The 20,333-nt window shown below is 41.8% G+C and overlaps 1 protein-coding gene across 1 annotated transcript in view; it reads left to right on the forward strand.

Annotated features, from left to right (window-relative positions):
- aldh1l2 (aldehyde dehydrogenase 1 family, member L2) overlaps positions 1–19,591 on the forward strand; it is a 67,796-nt gene extending 48,205 nt beyond the window's left edge. The window contains exons 16-23 of the mRNA XM_033614698.2: positions 1,716–1,803; positions 4,285–4,378; positions 4,655–4,754; positions 9,138–9,236; positions 9,486–9,651; positions 12,962–13,067; positions 13,154–13,353; positions 16,811–19,591. Of these exons, the coding sequence (XP_033470589.1) occupies positions 1,716–1,803; positions 4,285–4,378; positions 4,655–4,754; positions 9,138–9,236; positions 9,486–9,651; positions 12,962–13,067; positions 13,154–13,353; positions 16,811–16,866 (909 nt within the window). The 3' untranslated portion in view covers positions 16,867–19,591. The remainder of the gene's footprint in view (positions 1–1,715; positions 1,804–4,284; positions 4,379–4,654; positions 4,755–9,137; positions 9,237–9,485; positions 9,652–12,961; positions 13,068–13,153; positions 13,354–16,810) is intronic.
- The last annotated feature ends 742 nt before the right edge of the window (positions 19,592–20,333 follow it).

Below are 20,333 nucleotides of genomic sequence, written 5' to 3' on the forward strand. Positions count from 1 at the left end.
ATGCGTTTTCTTTATTTTCATGACTATTTACATTGTAGATTCTCACTGAAGGCATCAAAACTATGAATGAACACATGTGGAGTTATGTACTTAACAAAAAAAGGTGAAATAACTGAAAACATGTTTTATATTCTAGTTTCTTCAAAATAGCCACCCTTTGCTCTGATTACTGCTTTGCACACTCTTGGCATTCTCTCCATGAGCTTCAAGAGGTAGTCACCTGAAATGGTTTTCCAACAGTCTTGAAGGAGTTCCCAGAGGTGTTTAGCACTTGTTGGCCCCTTTGCCTTCACTCTGCGGTCCAGCTCACCCCAAACCATCTCGATTGGGTTCAGGTCCGGTGACTGTGGAGGCCAGGTCATCTGCCGCAGCACTCCATCACTCTCCTTCTTGGTCAAATAGCCCTTACACAGCCTGGAGGTGTGTTTGGGGTCATTGTCCTGTTGAAAAATAAATGATCGTCCAACTAAACGCAAACCGGATGGGATGGCATGTCGCTGCAGGATGCTGTGGTAGCCATGCTGGTTCAGTGTGCCTTCAATTTTGAATAAATCCCCAACAGTGTCACCAGCAAAACACCCCCACACCATCACACCTCCTCCTCCATGCTTCACAGTGGGAACCAGGCATGTGGAATCCATCCGTTCACCTTTTCTGCGTCTCACAAAGACACGGCGGTTGGAACCAAAGATCTCAAATTTGGACCAAATCAGACCAAAGCACAGATTTCCACTGGTCTAATGTCCATTCCTTGTGTTTCTTGGCCCAAACAAATCTCTTCTGCTTGTTGCCTCTCCTTAGCAGTGGTTTCCTAGCAGCTATTTGACCATGAAGGCCTGATTGGCGCAGTCTCCTCTTAACAGTTGTTCTAGAGATGGGTCTGCTGCTAGAACTCTGTGTGGCATTCATCTGGTCTCTGATCTGAGCTGCTGTTAACTTGCCATTTCTGAGGCTGGTGACTCAGATGAACTTATCCTCAGAAGCAGAGGTGACTCTTGGTCTTCCTTTCCTGGGTCGGTCCTCATGTGTGCCAGTTTCCTTGTAGCGCTTGATGGTTTTTGCGACTCCACTTGGGGACACATTTAAAGTTTTTGCAATTTTCCGGACTGACTGACCTTCATTTCTTAAAGTAATGATGGCCACTCGTTTTTCTTTAGTTAGCTGATTGGTTCTTGCCATAATATGAATTTTAACAGTTGTCCAATAGGGCTGTCGGCTGTGTATTAACCTGACTTCTGCACAACACAACTGATGGTCCCAACCCCATTGATAAAGCAAGAAATTCCACTAATTAACCCTGATAAGGCACACCTGTGAAGTGGAAACCATTTCAGGTGACTACCTCTTGAAGCTCATGGAGAGAATGCCAAGAGTGTGCAAAGCAGTAATCAGAGCAAAGGGTGGCTATTTTGAAGAAACTAGAATATAAAACATGTTTCCAGTTATTTCACCTTTTTTTGTTAAGTACATAACTCCACGTGTTCATTCATAGTTTTGATGCCTTCAGTGAGAATCTACAATGTAAATAGTCATGAAAATAAAGAAAACGCATTGAATGAGAAGGTGTGTCCAAACTTTTGGCCTGTACTGTATATTAGTAGTGAAATAACTGTTTCTTTAGCTAAGTGTTAAGGTGATTCAGTATCACAGTATTTACAAAGGTTGAATGGATCTAGTATCAGAGGGATGTCATACAGTATTTCCAATATTTTCAGGTCACTCCGCTGACAGCACTGAAGTTTGCAGAGCTGTCAGTGAAAGCTGGCATTCCAAAAGGAGTCATCAACATTTTGCCAGGATCAGGTATTGAACACAAATACAGCATCCACATAGTCTTTTTTTCTTTCATTATCAATTGTGATTTTTGGCCTTGATGTCATGAGATCAAGGAAACATATGAAAAATGCAAATAAAATCAGACTGATTGCAACTCCAGGCCAGTGATTCCCAACATCGATTGCTTGTTAATACAAAGGAGAGTCTACTTGTAACCCCTTGTTATACATTACGGGCATATAATTTGTGACCAATTCAGTCAAAGAATGATATTGCCTTCTCAGTCTGTTTGATTTTACTAATTTTTAGAGGCTTGACAAGTTAAAACTGCATAGTATTTTACAAGAAAGAAAATGTTTGTGTTGCGGAATTTTTTTCTCTTGTTTCTTAGTCTGGAAATAATCTTATAACCTCTTATGGGGTTCTGACCCAGAGCTTGGAAACCATTGCACAAGGATACATGTACACATTTACATCACATGTTCTAACACGTATGCAGATCTGGATTGGAAAATCTGGGTCAAAGATTATAAAATGTACCATTTTAAGTAGAATGCTAATGGTATTTAAGTTGTCTATTCCACAAAATATCCATTATCAAGATATAGAAACTTGAGGTTAACTGATACTATATTAACAATACTTTGCAATAGGAAAAAGCCATTTAATTAATCAGCCGATATCACTCACTCACGGACTCTCGGTGTAGCACTACAGCGCTGGACATAAAAGTTCATCTAAACCCATGTTGAAATGAAGAACAATACACTTAGACACACTCACTCAGCAGAAGAGACCTGCTTTCTCAGGAGCTGTATTCATTGATCATTTAAAGGAATATTGTGCAAGATTTAGGGGGAATTAGTGGCATCTAGTGGTGAAGATTACAGATTGCAACCAGCTAAAACTTCTGGTAAGAATTTCTTCAGTGTTCATTGTTCAGTAGGTTCTTACCGGGAGCTGAATTATCCACAGAAGTCTCTTCCTCTCCAAAACAAACAGACCAGGTGATTAAAACCAATGAAATCCCTGAATAAAGCAGTTTTTACATTACAAATCAGTGTTTCTGAGACGCTGTTTGGCATGTCAGAAGTAGGTGGCTTGCCCACCACATGCTAATGTGTGCTTCCCTTTTTTCTGATCACTTCAGGAGGTTTTTACTGGGAGCCAAATTATCCGCAGAGTTAAAAATAAAACTGGTAAAAAACTAAAACTAAACGACCAAAACGAATAAAGCAGTTTCACATTAGAAATCAGTGTTTTTCCAATCCTGTGCGTTGCATTTGGGCTTCTAACTACAGTGGCTGATGTCCTTATCTAGAGCTAGTGTTTGGTTTGTTCTGGGCTACTGTAGAAACATGGAGGTGTAACATGGCGATCTCCATAATGAGGAGATATAAATGGCTCATTCTAAGGTAATGGAAACACAGCAGTTCTTATTTTCAAGCAATTATACACTAACTCATTTTATTCTATTTCTATTTTAGTACCACTGTGTTGTTGTTGATGAGGGGAAGTGTGGATGTTTTTTTGTTTTTTATGAGCTGCTGGACAGCTGAATTTCCCTTCGGGGATAAATGAAGTTCTTTCTGTTCTGTTCTGTTCTATTCTATTCTATTCTATTCTAAAGAAAAGATACTTCTACTGCTTCATTTCTGCCAATATAGCCCTTAAATCCTACATACTGGACCTGTAACACAACCCTCCCCTCTTCAGCTCCAGTCAGCGATGTATGTCCCAGCGAGACTGGAGCCTGCACAGGCATCGACCACTATCGGACCCAAGTTCCACAGATAATGATAGTTTGTAAAACATCCTATTGGTCAGCCTCTAATATAAACCCTGATAACCCTTCTTCCTCTCTGTCATAGAGCTCCACTGCTGCCCAAAAATGATTAAAAAAAAGAAAACACATCAGTGAGCCACACAGTGTCACTGGGTGACATGTTTCTTCATTACCATGAACACACTCAACTGTGGTTTATTTAGACTCAATCCAACATACACCATCCTGCTGCCACGAAAGCACCAAATGTGGATTAGCCCATCACTAAAAATAGTCTCAAACAATACACTATTTCCTCCTGCTTGGGTAACATCTGATAAGAACTACAGTGACCAGGTGTTTCAGGAATTTGCTGAGCTTTTTTTAAAAAAAAGTAAAACTATTTATTTGCGAGCTGTTTGTAAAGATTGACGTCAGTAGGAAACAATGAGCTTAGAAATAAGAACCACAGACAGAGCAAGGAAATCACAAACTATTTACAGATAGGCTAACAATCAGTAGTTGACACTATACAGTATCCCCACCCTTATACAGTTCCCCTTCGATTCCATACACTGTGTTCTCTTTCTGTAACATATGCCAACTGTATAAACATAAATTATGGGCTGATGTAGAAAGAAAAGGAAGTGCTGCCACTTGTATACCTCTGACTCAGTTCACTGAATATGGAACCTTCCTCTTCAATCCATAATCCACCTCACTGATTCCATCCTCTCCTCTAGGTGGCATGGTAGGACAGCGTTTGTCCGAGCACCCAGACATCCGCAAGTTGGGCTTCACTGGCTCCACACCTATTGGCAAACAGATCATGAAGAGGTATGTCCTGATAAACTCATTGCTTTGTTGACTTAAAGGTATACTATTACTTATATTACTACTACAGAAATTGAATTGGTTTTTTTCTGCACTGTCTGCGATTTTTTTTGTAGCTTCCTCATAGATGCATGCTGCTGAGCATCTAGCGCCTGGTTGCTACCTATTTATAAAGCCTTATCCTCACCTGCGCATGGTGCCCAGTACACCTCAAACTGTAAACCTTTAACTGCCAGGTGAAACTTCATGCTCTTCTTTTTCTGTGATTTCCGTTTGAAGCTGTGCACTCAGTAACCTGAAGAAGGTTTCTCTGGAGCTGGGAGGGAAGTCACCTCTCATCATCTTCAATGACTGTGACATGGACAAGGCTGTTCGCATGGTGAGACTCACAGAGAGAGAAGACAGGGTTGGTTAATGTTGGCCGAATGCAACGTATCCTCATAGAACAGTTCATATGATAACCTACTAATTTGCGCCCCACGTCCTTAACATACAGATAAGTAATTAGCGTTAAGTTATGGAGGTTAGGTTTAAGAAAAGAAACATGGTGAGGATGTACCTTAAAATGACAAAGTTCACACGGTTCCGAAAACATGTCGCTAAGGGACAGTCACGGGGCGAAGTCCAGGGGCAACATTTATAACCCATGTGTGTACAAAAAAAGGGCTTGAAATGTGCGTACCCCATTTTCTAAGCATAAATTGGGATTTATAAAGAAAATGTTGATGAAGAAAAGAAGTTAAGGGGAAACCTGACCATTGCGTACTCACATTTTAGAGACAGGGGAAATTGGGGAAATTGGCAACACACATGCTGAGATGGTGAAGTGAAGCCAGACATTAGCTGACTTTTTCGGCGCTTCCTCTTGGATGCTTGCTGCTGACGGTCTGGCCACTGGTCGCTACCTTTTTATAAAACTCCAACCTGGCACATTTTGGAGACAGGGGAAACACATGCTTGTGTGTCACCAATTTCCCCTGTCACCGTATTGTCTTCTTATACTGTGCATATATCACCAAGTATCATGCTGACACTCCTGGTCAGCTGTGGAGAGTAGCGCGTACAGCTGAATGATTCCAGGCTGTAGTAGGTGACAGGATTCAGGAAAGTCTGGCTTTCCTTTACCTGATAATAAGCATGAATATACTGAGTCATTTTCACCTCAACCACGTTAACCTGGCTAACTGATGATATTAACGTCATTGGTTGTAGAAATCCAAGATACCGTCAAACTGCATTAAATTATTTTTCAATAATCTCTTCATATATTGTGCATATATCACCAAGTACCATTTTAGTTTTTAGATAGTCTTTGTGTGTAAAATGGCTACAGGGAACATGAGTGTGCTGTCAGATGCACAGAGCACACTGGAGACACTGCGATACTCCACTTCTTATCCCACACATCATCACCACCTGCACATATGGATTGTTTGAATTAGCAAAGACATCAAGGTGCAGTTCTTTTTTTTGCCATCCACCTTTAGTTCTGATCTTAAAAAAAATGTCAGGTAGTGTCCTTGACATAGAGTTTTTGGAAAAATGAAAAAGTGATTTCAGAGAAAAGTAGACAGAGGGACCTATAATATGTGTTTGTCAGCACTGAAAACAGCTTGAAAAGATGAAGATAGTTAGAGGATAATGGTTCGTTCGTTTTGTACTCGGAGGTCGGAAATTCCCTGTTCCCAGTCGGAAGTTTAAACTCGGACGCACCCTGAGATCGGATTTCCAACTCGGAAACTTGGAGCAGCCGCATCAACCCCGACTTACGAATTCAAGATGGCTGCCGGTCACCTACATAGTGAGTAAACACTCTGCTTAAGTACTGTTTATAGCAATTTTATCTTACTTGTTTTACATTAGGTCAGCCTCATCTGCAGTGTTCATCAGTTGGAGTGCAGGATGGTTTTGAAGCTGTCTATACTCCGAAAGTGAAAGGGCAACAAAGGCTTTCTTGCGGGCATCCATTTTTTTTCCGACTTGTCCACCGTTGTCAACTAGAATGCACATGAGAGCAAGTACTGGCCCTAGCCACCTTCATCGAAAATGGCTTCCAGAGGAAGTCAAAAACAGGGACAGTGTTTCTCGACCTCACCGCTGCCTATGATACTGTATGGCATAAAGGCCTCCTTCTGAAACTCTCAAAATCACTCCTTGCCTGGGCAACAGAAACCATCAAAACTCTGCTCTCCAACTGGAGGTTCAGAGTTCACCTCGGACAGAACAAGAGCGCTTGGAGAATGTAGAAGAATGGGCTTCCGCAAGGGTCAGTTTTAGCACCAGCCCTGTTTAATCTATACACAAACGACCTACCCATCACCAAATCCCGCAAATTTATCTATGCAGATGACATCTGTCTGGCCTTCCAAGCACCAGACTTTGGTTCACTTGAATGTGTGCTCAATGAGGACCTCGCCAAACTCAACCAGTACTGCAAAACCTGGCGCCTAAAACCAAGCCCAGCAAAAACAGTCAACAGTGTGTTCCACCTCCACAATGCTGAAGCTGCCAGAGAACTGAACATCCACCTGAGCGGACTTAAACTGAAGCATGCCCCCACTCCAACTTACCTTGGAGTGACCCTTGACAGGACCCTATCCTTCAAGGAACATCTTAAAGGGATGGCAGCTAAGGTGAAGTCCAGAAATAACCTGCTCTGCAAGCTTGCTGGCTCAAAATGGGGGGCAGAAGCCCCCACACTGCGCACCTCAGCACTGGCCCTCGCATACTCCTCAGCAGAATATTGCACCCCTGTTTGGTCCAGGTCACCCCATACACACCATGTGGACACCCAACTCAACACAACCATGAGGATCATCACCGGGACAATCCGCTCAACACCACTCCCCTGGCTCCCCATCCTATCAAACATAGCCCCTCCACACATCCGGCGAGTTCACTCAAAGGATGCTCCAAAAGGCCAAAGACTCCCCTCATCTACCAGTCCACACAGACATCTTCAATCCACCCACTGCCCGACTTCCATCTAGACGTCCAATTTGGAGGAATCCCCCGCTGACTTTACCATCCAGTCAGCTTGGGAAGAGGAATGGGAGTCCAAAGATGTCCCACACAAACATCTGGTGTCAGACCCTACCCTGCTGGTCCCTGGCACCAACCTCTCAAGGAGACAGTGGTCAACCCTAAACAGATTCAGGACTGGACATGGCCCCTGCCTGGCCAGCCTTCACAAGTGGGGCAGCAGCTCAAGCCCACTGTGTGCTTGTGCAGAGGAGCAAACAATGTAACACATCATTGAAGCTTGCACTCTACAAAGTCTTGAAGGAGGCTTAGTCACCCTCCATACAGCAGATTAGACGGCAACTGCTTGGCTGAAGGACTTTACATTCGCTAAATAAATAAATAATAACTAGAATACAAAAACTGTTGTCAAATAGGAGGTGACATCAGTCCCACTTCCGACTTCCGAGTACAAAACGAACGCACCATATAGTCTGTCAGCTACAGATCCAGGCTGCTTTCGCAAATTTTTTGTAAGTTTTCCTAGAAAAAGCAATGCAGCCTGTGTGCATGTATTTTGAAAGAAAAAACTGAGACTGCCAGAGACTTTTCCCTGGAGTCGCATGTTCGGATCCATGTGAACTTTGAGTCATTTTAGGGTATGTCTGCACCATGTTTCTTTTCTAAATCTTTTCCTAAACCTAACCACAGTAACTTTTATTGCCTATTACGTAACTTCCACAACTTTACGCCAATTACGTAACTGTACATTAAGGATGTAACCTCATTTGTGGAGCGCAAATTCATAGGATATCATACAAACTGTTGTGCCTGCATTTTCCGTAGGATATCATACAAACCGTTCTATGGAAATACGTTTAAAGAGGACAGTGTAAAAGTGAATCATCACATCATTGACGATTGAGACAGAAGATAGTGAATATAAAGGAAAACTTTGTCGATAGTCAGCTAGCTATGTGTCATCACAGTGTGTGCTGATGAACGGTTTTTGGCTTTCCCCTGTGCCACCAGCTGCCAAACCTTTGCCGTCAGATGGACAGGCAGCTCCAGGGGAAGCTAAACACCGTTTATCTGCACACACTGTGATGACATAAAGTTGGGTGAATATCATTAAGTTTCCCTGCTTCCCTTCCCTGGTTCCTGTAGAGCAGGGTAGGCCTTTTTAAAGTGTTATAATTATTAAAAAGCGAAATCAGCATGTGTATACATTCAGTAGGTTTCAGTAGCAAGCTAGCTAACCCTACACTTTTCAGGGTTTAATTTTGGTTTTGAAATGGGAAAGAAACGTCGATCTCCTTCCAACCTCTCCAGGTAACAAGTATCATAATACACATGCCCCAGGCACAATGTGTAGCTGGAAATCAACAAAACCAGCCTAAAAATGAAGGAAATCTGCATGAGAGTCTGTGAAGAACTGCCATGTTGTTGTTGGACCGTTGTTGGAGCCAGCTGATTTGACGCTATGATTGGCCAGTCTGTATTCTATGGGTGGGACTTAGCAAGGGGTCAATTATCAATATTGTAAAATGATGTTGGTGACCAGCTGGGCTGCTTTTACTGATGTTATTATTATGTTGCAAATGTGACATATAAGCCTATATATTTTCAAAGGATTGCTATGAAAATACAGTTTTGTAAACTGCTTATAAATGATGAATAGGTGGGTTAAAGTGCTAAAGTCAAAATCTGTGAATGCATGTCCAGCTTGTTTTAAAAGTGGGGTGGGTCAAATACCATGCTCTTAATTCTATATCTGTGTTTGTGTGTCTGCTGCTAACAGGGCATGAGCTCTGTGTATTTCAACAAAGGTGAGAACTGCATTGCTGCTGGACGTTTGTTTGTGGAGGAGTCCATTCATGATGAGTACATTAGCCGAGTGGTGAGTAAAAAACACTGATGCAGCCCTCCTCAATAATAATCTGGCACATACTGTACATTGGAAAATAAATACTGAATCAGCAGAGGCTGAGATATCCTAACTTTTAGTGCTTAGTATAGGTCACGCTGCAAAAACTGACTCCTACACTTCCCATAATGCAATTTTAAAGTGTCAGTTTGAGCAGAAGAAAAAAAATGCTTCCTTAAGCCCAGCAAGTCTCTGTCTATTTCCCCACCCTTACCCTCCAAGGTGGAAGAGCTCAAGAAAATGAAGATTGGAGACCCACTGGATCGCTCCACAGACCATGGTCCACAGAATCACAAAGCCCACCTGGACAAGCTGCTAGAATACTGTGAGGTCGGACTTAAGGAGGGAGCTACACTGGTGTACGGAGGCAAACAGGTGGATAGGCCAGGTAGATACACACCGGACAAGACAATTTAAAACTGAATGTTTTTATAAATACACTATTTGTTCACTACACAACTGTAGCACAACTTCATACACAAATGTAGTCTAATCTAATGGCACAGTTTGCAGCCAGGCTGAGAGGACTTTAATTTTCTTGATTTTTTGAAAAAGAGCTTGAAGGCTGTCACATGAGGTGGCCCACTGATGCTGCCAGTTCCTCAGGTCTGTCTTCACCTACACACAAAAGCAATTAAAAGTGTGTTGAATACTGTTGATCTTGAATATGCTCTTACACTGACCAGGTTGTCTGGAGGTGGGGGTGGGGGTGGTACACAGGTAGCAGGTGTTGCAAATTAATAAATGGGCTCGGAAAAAAAACATGCACGGGCTCAGGTGGGGTCAGGCTGGATTTTTTTGGGCCAATCTAAGCTCTACACAGCGCTGAGGAATGCAGGAGAAACTTTAAGTGATGGCTTGTTAACTGCAATGATCCTGAAGGGCCTGTCAGACTCATTTAAGCCATTTTCCATCCATCCATATCCAGCACGGAAAAGTTCAATGCCATTTGCTCAGATGATGACAGCGTGATGAAAGTGAGAGGAAGAGATAGCAGGAACGTTAACGTTAACATTAGGGTCGTTTTCACAGGCTTGAACAAAAAATCATCAAACCTTGCTCAGGTAGGCTACCTTTCCCTCCCACCCTGGGGCGGCAGTAGCTCAGTCCATAGGGACTTAGGTTGGGAACCGGAGGGTCGCCTGTTCGAGTCCCCGTCCGGACCAAAATATGGAGCGTGGACTGGTGGCTGGAGAGGTGCCAGTTCACCTCTTGGCCGAGGTGCCCTTGAGCAAGGCACCGAACCCCCCAACCGCTCGGGGTGCCTCACCAAGGGCAGCCCCCTCACTCTGACATCTCTCCAATTTGTGCATGTATAGGTCCTGTTTGTGCATGTGTGTGTCTTTCAGACCTGTGTGTAATTGACAAGCAAGAGTGAAAACATTGAATTTCTCCTCAGGGGGATTAATAAAGGAAATAAACTTAAACTTAAACTTAAAAACTTAAACTTCTCTCCCTCTACTTCGGACTGTTGTCTCTATGGGCTCTAGTTTCCCGGCGCAGCGCATGGTGGCAAACCCCGCGCAGAGCTGTTTCGAGCAGCGCAACCCGAGGCGCGCTCAGTTAGGTAGTTTGGCAGACCGAGGTGCGCTGAGATGGGTGTGGCGGCGCAGCAGGGGGAGGTGTCGACAGATCCAGCTTGCCACAGTGACAGTTTCATGCCAAAAGGCTTCGCCAGCTGAAACCAGGTCTACTGTCAGCGCAGGCTTAGCGCAGCCGGTTTAAGTGGAAGTTTGGCTGACCGGTGGACAGTGCACACACGTCACCAAAACCTCACAGGCAGGTTTCCAGAATATCAGGCACATTAACAATGCAATAAATACCCAAAAAAACACTATTCAATGCAATTATCTGCAATCAGCACATAAATATATCTCTGTATTGACTGTCCCGTCACATCTGATGTCAGATCACAGGGGATTGGCACCGTTTGGCACGCGTAATGGAAACCCAACCTGATTTGATTAACACAGCTGCAAACTAATGAGTTCACATCCCTCTCAGCCAACCACAAACAGCCACAGCATCAGATAGGGAGTATATATTCAGCATCTGTCATCTTAGAAAAGTCAAAAGAAAAGAAACAGAGTGAGACTGCGAGAGAGAAAGAGAGAGTGTGCGCGCACGAGAGAAACGCAACAATGATTTACAATTGTGGTGACCTCCTCCCAGGCTACCTTTGCATCATCAGCCCGTGGAGGTCTGCTCGCAGTTCCGTATATTCAGACACTGCGAGCTTGGACCTCCCGGACCAAAACATCAGTTTGCTCCTGGGAGAAGTTTGGCCATCTGACGCTGCTGCTCTCTTCTGCCATGGCAAATTGAGTAAACTCTCATTACGCCTTCGCGCGGCGCATTTAAGGGCGAGGAGAGGGGCTCATTTGATTGGTGTGATGTGTGTAAAACCCACTCCACGCCTTCTCTCCTCCCTCTTTCCAACTTGCGCAGGTAGGGGGGACGGAGGTGGGGAAGAGGAGTAGCTGCGCCAGGCGCACGGTGTGCCAAACTTGCAAAATCCGCCTGGCCACACCCAGTTGGCGAAGTGCAGGTGCGCTGCGCCCCCGCCTTGCCCGGTCTGTGAAACTAGAGGCCTCTGTCTCCCCTCCACTCTTGAGCGCGCCGCAGTACAACCAGACAGGCAGGTAATGACTCCGGTGTTCGTTTTTCAAAATAAAGTTAATTGCAGCGTAATGTCACATAACACTCTGACATCTCTCCACTTAGTGCATATAGGTCCTGTTTGTGCATGCGTGTGTTCGGACCTGTGTGTAATTGACAACAGAGTGGGGAAAAAATAAAATAAAATTTGAATTTCCCCTTGGGGATTAATAAAATAAATAAAAAAATTAAAAAGACCGACAACACAGTGTCTGCACCTAATAGGACTAACTTTCAGTCTAGTAAGGTCACATTTACACACAGGATACAGGGGGCAAATTTTGAAATGCAAGGAAGACAAATGTATTAATGCTCCCACAATGCCAGATTGTAGAAGCATAGAGCAAAGTTAGCACTTCACAGAAATTAAAATTTTAGCTTTGGTGGGAATGTTAAAATCCATCCAGTCATCCATTGTCATCCGTTTATCTGGGGCCAGGTTGTGGGGGCAGCAGGCTGTTGTCCAGGGCTACTAGCCCCTGGTAGGGTCTCCCAAGGCAAAGTGGTGCCAGCTAAGGGGCTAGACTAAGAGCGATTCAAGAAGACCTGGATGATACGGCAAATTTGGACCTCAAGTACCTTGCCCGGTATGAGGACACTGAGACCCCCACTTGGAGCCAGACCGGGGGGGGGGGGTTCACTGGCAAGCATCTGGTGGCCGGGCTTTGGGCCATTAAGCCTGTATATAAAAAATAAGCGTTATTTATGTATCAATGATTGATCAATGATGATTTGTGAGCTTAACTTTTAAACTACAACAACAAAGTCCTAACAACAAATCCAAGTTATCAGGGGAGCTGTGTTAGCTAGCGTGCTAACATTTTGCCAGGGTCTTGCCAGGTGGTAAACAGGAAAATATCTGAACAAGCTGATGCCATTTTGAAAAGGCATACTATCAGAATTATAGCTAATTAATTGACTGTGGATTGACTGTCAGTTTCTGATTTTGGCATTTGGCACAAAGGAGTTGCTTTGTCTTGTTTTCAGTCTTCTCTAGAAACTTGCATTAAGTAATCATCAATATGGTCATTTTCCTTCAGGTTTCTTCATGGAGCCCACTGTGTTTACTAATGTGGAGGACCACATGTTTATTGCCAAAGAGGAGTCCTTCGGCCCAGTCATGGTGGTGTCCAAATTCAAAGATGGGTAAGTCAAAAAAAATAGTGCAGTGCAGTGCTGTCATGCAGGTCAAGATACTAACCGGTATCCTCTGTACCTCTTGCAAACCACAGTGATGTGGAAGGCGTGCTTCAGAGAGCCAACAACACAGAGTATGGCTTGGCATCTGGCGTGTTCACCCGTGACATCAACAAGGCCATGTATGTAAGTGAGCGGCTGGAGGCTGGAACAGTATTCATCAACACCTATAACAAGACTGACGTGGCTTCACCTTTCGGAGGCTTCAAACAGTCTGGCTTCGGAAAAGACCTCGGTGAGTCAAAGTGTGAATGTCATGACTGGGACTGGTTCGGCAGAAGATAGATTCACTCGTCTCAAAGTCAAAGGGTTTTTTGAATGGGTCTTTTGTTAGTCGCTTGAAATAAGGTCTGTGGTTCACACAGGTTTAAGAGATTTTCACATTTTTGTTCTAGGACATAAAATACATCAGTAAATACCTCGCTTGCTTATTTTGAAGCGTTTATGTATCTTAAAAAAGGTTGTTTGCTAACAAGGTACTAAATGAGACACGTCATCATACCAACACGTTGCCCCTACAGTCAAGACGTGACTGTTGTATAGCCTAATGTTAGTTTTTTACCTCTGGTGATTACATTTAGCTTCAAAAATCATAAAGTGGTGTTCATTTATGATTATCACACTGAACAAAATATGTAAGCATCATAAACATTTGTTTGCCACAGAACTTATTTTGTGCAACAATTTGAAATCCAATGGAAAAATGACGATGGAACTAGGGCGATGCTGTTTTCCGTGTTGGCCTACAGAATGACGGTATACCTGGAGCATTCTATTAAGCCAGAGCAAGATAGGGATTTGTGCTAGCTAGCTAATTCTTCTCATTTTTTGGTCTGATAAACAGTGAATCCATGAAATTCAGTGTCCCATATCATAATTTGAGTGCCCCCTAGTGCTGAAAAGAAATCCTAATGTTAGAGGAAGCACTGACATGTGGAAAATATTTTGATATTGTAGTTTTAGCTGGCTTGCTAACGCAGAGGAATTGCTAGCTAGCTAACACAGCAAAACACTGCCTTGAATGATTATGTCATTTAATTTATCCAGACTCCAAGACTGATCTACAGCTATCTTGTAGTTTGCAAATTTGGCTTTTTTATCAGCTGACATTATGAAGCAACCTATGCCAGATTAATGGAGCATAGCTTAGTTACAGCTAGCTGTCTATCTCAGATAGCTTTCTTACTAACGGTAGTGCCAGCAAAATACTATCTGAGCGCATATGTTAGTTGGTTAGGTTGCCAAATTACTTTGACAGCTAACATGATACTAAATTATGTAGCTTTATAATTAGTGTTGATTTAGCCAACAATTAATAATGTAACAGTTAGAAGTGCTTTCTTCTAGCTAAGACTGATGCAGGGGAGACCAGGGAGCTGTGTCTTGAACTAAGGTTAGCCAGCTAGCTGTAACTTAGTTAATATGCATTGTACATGGATCTGCGTTTTGTTTCTTGTAGTGTTAGCTGATGAAATAATTTGCAAACGGTAAACTACCTATCATGGAGCCAATGGTCCAAAAGAAGTTTTTGAAAAATTGCTAATTATGTAATGCTGTAATGTCATTCTAAATATGATTGATATTTAATTTCTAGTATACTATCAACACGATGATGGTCTGTGACTTTCAGTGTTCTTCAGTGTTTTTCACTGGTTTGTCCGATGCCCAGGTGCTTTCTTACGGCTAAGAAGTGTGAGCACCGGAGCATGAGCTGTAGGATGCTGACTGTAGTTCATTCAGCGGACTCAGAGAGAGGGGACACTAAAAGCAAGGATTTTTCTAAAAGTTACATATACAGAACCTTTGATTTGAATGTTTGTTCAGGCTTTAATGTAAAGATTGAGATAAAGGAGGACTTACTGATTTTATGGACAAAGGCCATTTCACAAGTTGTGATGATTACAACTCAACCTAATGATTCTTTCTGTGGCTCTAGGGTGCTTTAATACAATTTTTTTTTGAAAAAAGATAAGCTCTTCTTTGCCTCAGGCTTTGCTTTTGTCTGCCTCATGAAGGCCTTTTATTGTGGAGCTGCACACATTGAGAAAGTTGCTAGCTTGTGAATTTACGCTATTTAAGCTCCAAATAGATTATGTAGCCGACAGGTAAAGATGATGATTTGTGATTTGATAATGACATGACACTGTCTACAGTCAGTGTCTGAAATTAACTCATTGACTCACTGGCCAAGGGGACTGGTGGATGAAAAAATCCACCGGGCAAGCGTATTTTCTACCAGCCAAATTAACAGTTGCAAGCAGGTCTAGCAGGCCGTGGCAAGTGATAGTTTAGTTTATTTTGAAGATGTATATTTTTACTGGTTAAATTGTATGCACATGAGTATGACTTAAGTATATAATGATCTAAAAATGCTGCAGTAGAATAACCTCAAAATGATCACAGAGATACCAGGAGACCTGTTGAACAAGAATATTATGGGGTTTGCAACTTAATTTGAGTTTTAAGTAGAATTTTTTCTATGTAAAAGTGAATGGGATTTAATTATTTTTGTATTAAAAATGCTCTAGTGAAACAACAAGAGAGAGATGACAAATGGTCAACAAAGGAAAACAAAACAAAACAAAAGAAGAAACGATCCTGTTTTAAACAACCTTTGTGGCGATGCGAGGATTGATTATTGAGTGTACATGAATGCACCAAGTTTACAAGGTGTACCTGAATGCATCGTGAAGGCCCTGTTGCTGTGTGACTATGGGTACGTCCCAAGTCTCTTATTTTATACTGCTAACTCCTAACTCCTTACTTGAACCGGAAGTCGTTCGAGCTCCGCCATCTTTAAGGCCGTCTCATGTCTCTTATCAGCAATCCTCGCTCCTCACTCCTAACTCCTTAAATGTTTTCCTAAGTGGGAGGGACTAAACAGTTAGGTAAGGTGGCTAGGTTAGGTGGTTAGCAGTAATTTTAAGGGACTTGGGACGTACCTATGAAACTCATCACCAACACAGAGGGCAGAAGCAGCGTGACAGTAAATGACACAAAAACGTTGTAGAAACTATTGGCATTTTATTACGTGGCTATTTTGGTACAAACATTTACCCGCCAGTGTGGTGGACAGCCCTCTGAAAATTACTTTCCAAACAGGCAGTCTACCCGTATTTAGCGCATGGTGGGTGTTAATTTCAGACCCTGTCTGTAGTATTTATAAGCTGACTATGCCTTAGATCCTGTGGTGGATAATTGATAAGGTGGTTGTACTACTAGGTAGATGGGTATGTTACCAAGTAGGAAGTGATTATACTGTCCTATAATATTTCAATGTTTTTTTGGCTGATTGGTGGGTATACTGTAAACAGTCAGAAAAAGAAGTGGGTATACCCCATAAACCTCAATGTACCGTCCATTACACCACTGTTGGAGACCATAGTCCAAATCTCATTTTAAGCATTGTTTTCCACACAATTTGGTTTAGAGCGGATTTAATCACTGTTTCGACCAGTGGATCCCAACCTGGGGCTCAAACCCCCAGAAGGGGACACTAGCTTATAAAGTTAAGAAGTAAAAATCCAATTCTGTTACTAGAAATACTTACTGTTTCTGGCTTTTTGAAATATTGGATACTTTCACCTCTTATAATATGCCAAATAAAATCCGACAAGGATTATTCTCCAGTTGGTTGAACTGTTCATAATTCAGTCCAATTATTATTGTTTTGTTGTTGGTCTTATCCACAGGTGAGGATGCTCTCATGGAATACCTCAAGACCAAAGCAGTGACTGTGGAGTACTGAAGCACAGACTCTCCTAATGAACTCTGATCTACATCTGAATAGAAAGGGACTCATCTGTCTGCTTCAGTCAGACATCATGCTTCATTCAGCATTGCTTCTGAACAGTGTGTGTGAGTGTGATTGTGTGTGAGGATGTATGAACGAGAGGAGAGCCACAGTTTGGACAACCTGCCTATCTTTTCTTGGCTCTCTGCGTAAAAATTCACATCATGGACAAGGGACACATGTGGTTTATACCCATCTGTATTTGTACACATAAAACCCTCAGTTGGATGCCTGATGGGACCTGAAGTGGCTCTTACTCTTTTAATGGTTTCAGTTCCATAAAAGTGTTTTATGTTAAAACACCAATTTAAACCTGAAATCTGTTTTCCAATCATTATCAATAATGTAAATCAGTTCTGTTAAAAAAAATTTTTTTTTTAATTGTCATTCACTTATAATGCTGCCCTCACCATTCCTTGAATATCTCTGTTTACTCAGCTTTTGGGCTGTTTTGTGCCGTCCCAGAAAATAGACAAAGTTCTTAGTTTATGGATTAATCATGTATATGAATGTGAATGTTGAAGCTTGTGTTAAGATGCCTGTAGGTTGAGTTTTAGAGTAGCCAGAGCCTGCCTAATCGCGCTAAACTGGAGAGTTCATCAGGTTAGCAAATAAAATATAAGTCAGTAGTGAAGCCATTAGTCAGAATTGGTCATTGACATGATGGGAAAACAGGATTTGGGTCATAGAGACAGTTTAAGTTTTTTTAAACTTTCAGTCACACCTTTTCATGAGCGGATCATTGTGTAATGCAGTCAAAAGCTTGGGGTAAAGCCAGTAAGTCGACCTTGAGGTATGGTCAGAAGTGTGCACCTACACCTGTAACCGCACCCTGCAGTGATGTCACAGCGTACTGACACACCCTGGAGTGCACTTCTACATAACTGCAGCAAGGGGAGAAGTCAAACAACTGGAGGTCGGCAAGATTAAAAGGGGGTTACAGTCTAATATTAATTTGTTAGGCTAAGGTCAAGAATGAACTTTTATATTCACATAAAAACAAACTGGTAGCAGTCAAAGAAGAAATTGTTGAAACCTTTTTATTCTTATTGACTGATTAAAGTCTTAATGATGAGGACTGACTTCACAACAGCCAAATGCAAGCAGGTAAAGAACCATACTTTGGTTTCCTACTTGTGGATTTTACTTTTCTCTTTGGACACTATACTTATCATCATTCAGAGACTTAAAAACTTGGTTACCACAGGTAATCTATTACTGTTAACATCTAATCACTCTTATCTTTTGCAACCCCTATTCCAAAAAAGTTGTGACTCTGTAAAATGTAAATGGAAACACATTGCAATGACTTGCAAATCCTTTTTAATCTATATTCAGTTGAGTACAGTACAAAGACACAATATGTAATGTTCAAACCGATTAACTTTTTTGTTTTTTGTAAATAAACACACATTTTGAATTTGATGCCTATAGCATGTTCCAAAAAAGTTGGGACAGGAACATGTTTACCACTGTGTGACACCCTACATATAGGAAGTGGACAGTAATTCTTGAAGTTTTGAAAATTAACTTCTTTCCTACTCTTGCTTTACCTGTAGAATGTTCTAAACTGAAGGTTTTTGATCATTTAGCAACTTCCCCAGTCTTTTGTTGCCCCTGTCCTAACTTCTGTGGAACATGTTGCAGGTGTAAAATTTAGAATAAATGTATGTATTACAAAAAACAATAACATTTATCAGTTTGGACATCAAATATCTTGTGTTTGGATTGTATTCAATTGAATACAGGTCAAAAAGGATTTGCAAATCACAGATTCTGTTTTATTTGTTTTACACAGTGTCCCAACTTTTTAGAATGGGGGTTGTACTTACTATCATTTTTATTGGCACACAGCAGTGAATTCCCATATTTGAGCTTCAGCTGCTTCATAGCATCACATTCACAAGCTATGTCCCGAGGAAATTGTGGAAACAGTCATGCCAGTTTTGTTGTTTCTCACATTGCAGTGGTTGTTTGACCGATAGCTCTCAAATCTCAGATGTCGGAGCATCTTTCTGTCCTGCAAGAAAGAGTTTCCAAAGCAGCTGCTGCTTGCAGCTTAGCATTAGCATTGTGACAGAGACAAAAAAAAGCAAAAGAAATAGTGAATTGTGATGGATTTACTGTCGTGGTCATGTTTTAAATCCTGTTTGTCAGGTACACCTTTATTTCTATTCAAAACTTTGGGTTAGAATTTAAGGTTTCTGATCAGTATGTAATTGTCACTACTTCAAGCTATGATGAGCCATTTTTTTTCTTTGTCCCTCACACATGCTTCAGTTCTTTGTATCATGTCCTTGCAGCTGTCTGTTCCCACATATTTTAAGACATTCACTCTCTTCCCTTTGCTTAATTTGACTTTTTTGTAAATATTTTTTAGCAATAGAGGGTAAAGGACTATTTGATATATTTTTGTCAGACAGAGGAAGACTGTATGTTTTAACACTATTATATTCATTAAAGGCACACCAGCTAGATGTTTTATGCATCACTAATGTGAAGAAGTTGTTAAATTAGTTTTCTATCTGTCCCACAATATCAGTAAAGGCAGCAAGGGCTAAGATGCAAGTGTTGTTATTCTCACCCTTTGTGAAAAAGGTGAGAGTTGTCCCTTCAATAAACAGTATGTCTTCAGACAGCAATGTCATATAATGGTAAATAAACTTTGATTTGAATTTTACTGTGTAATGCTGCTGTTACTCAGAAAATATGCAAATATTCTACATGGTACATGAAAGAGTGATACTGCTCTGTCCAGAAACAGTGCTGTTATAATAGCAGCAGCAGAAATAAACATGTTTACAGCCTGCTACAAAGCCTGGTCTCTATAGCTTATTTTCCCCCTCATGATAATTGCTCCGGGGGTGAATTTTTATATTACTCACATGTTTACATTTCATTTAAGTTACACATGACTAAGGGTGGGCTGCTTTGAGTGGCAGTCTGTTTGCGATAGTGTCCTTGACTTCTCGGACAGATCCACCTCTTGCCCAAATATGGTTATTTCTGGCTCCAAAAAAAAAAAAAAAACGCCCCAAGATGGCGACTGCCAAAAGGTTGCGTCAGAGGAGGCACTCTATTGTTTCCCTGCTACATTAATACTGCATTGTGTGTACTGACATCGATAGCACGAGCTGGTGGCCACAGCCAACCGTTCACAGAGGTTGCATTGAGTTACATCGTGAAGCATTCAAGCTTTATTCAATCAATCAATAAATTTTTTTTATAAAACCCAATATCACAGATCACAATTTGCCTCAGAGGGCTTTACAGCATGTGACATCCCTCTGTCCTTTGGACCCTCACAGCAGATAAGGAAAAACTCCAACGGGGGGGAAAAAAATGGTAGATACCTCAGGAAGAGCAACTGAGGAGGGATCCTCCTCCAGGATGGACAGACGTGCAATAGATGTCGTACAGAA

The sequence above is a fragment of the Epinephelus lanceolatus genome, chromosome 23, assembly GCF_041903045.1.
Source record: "Epinephelus lanceolatus isolate andai-2023 chromosome 23, ASM4190304v1, whole genome shotgun sequence".
NCBI lineage: Eukaryota > Metazoa > Chordata > Actinopteri > Perciformes > Serranidae > Epinephelus > Epinephelus lanceolatus.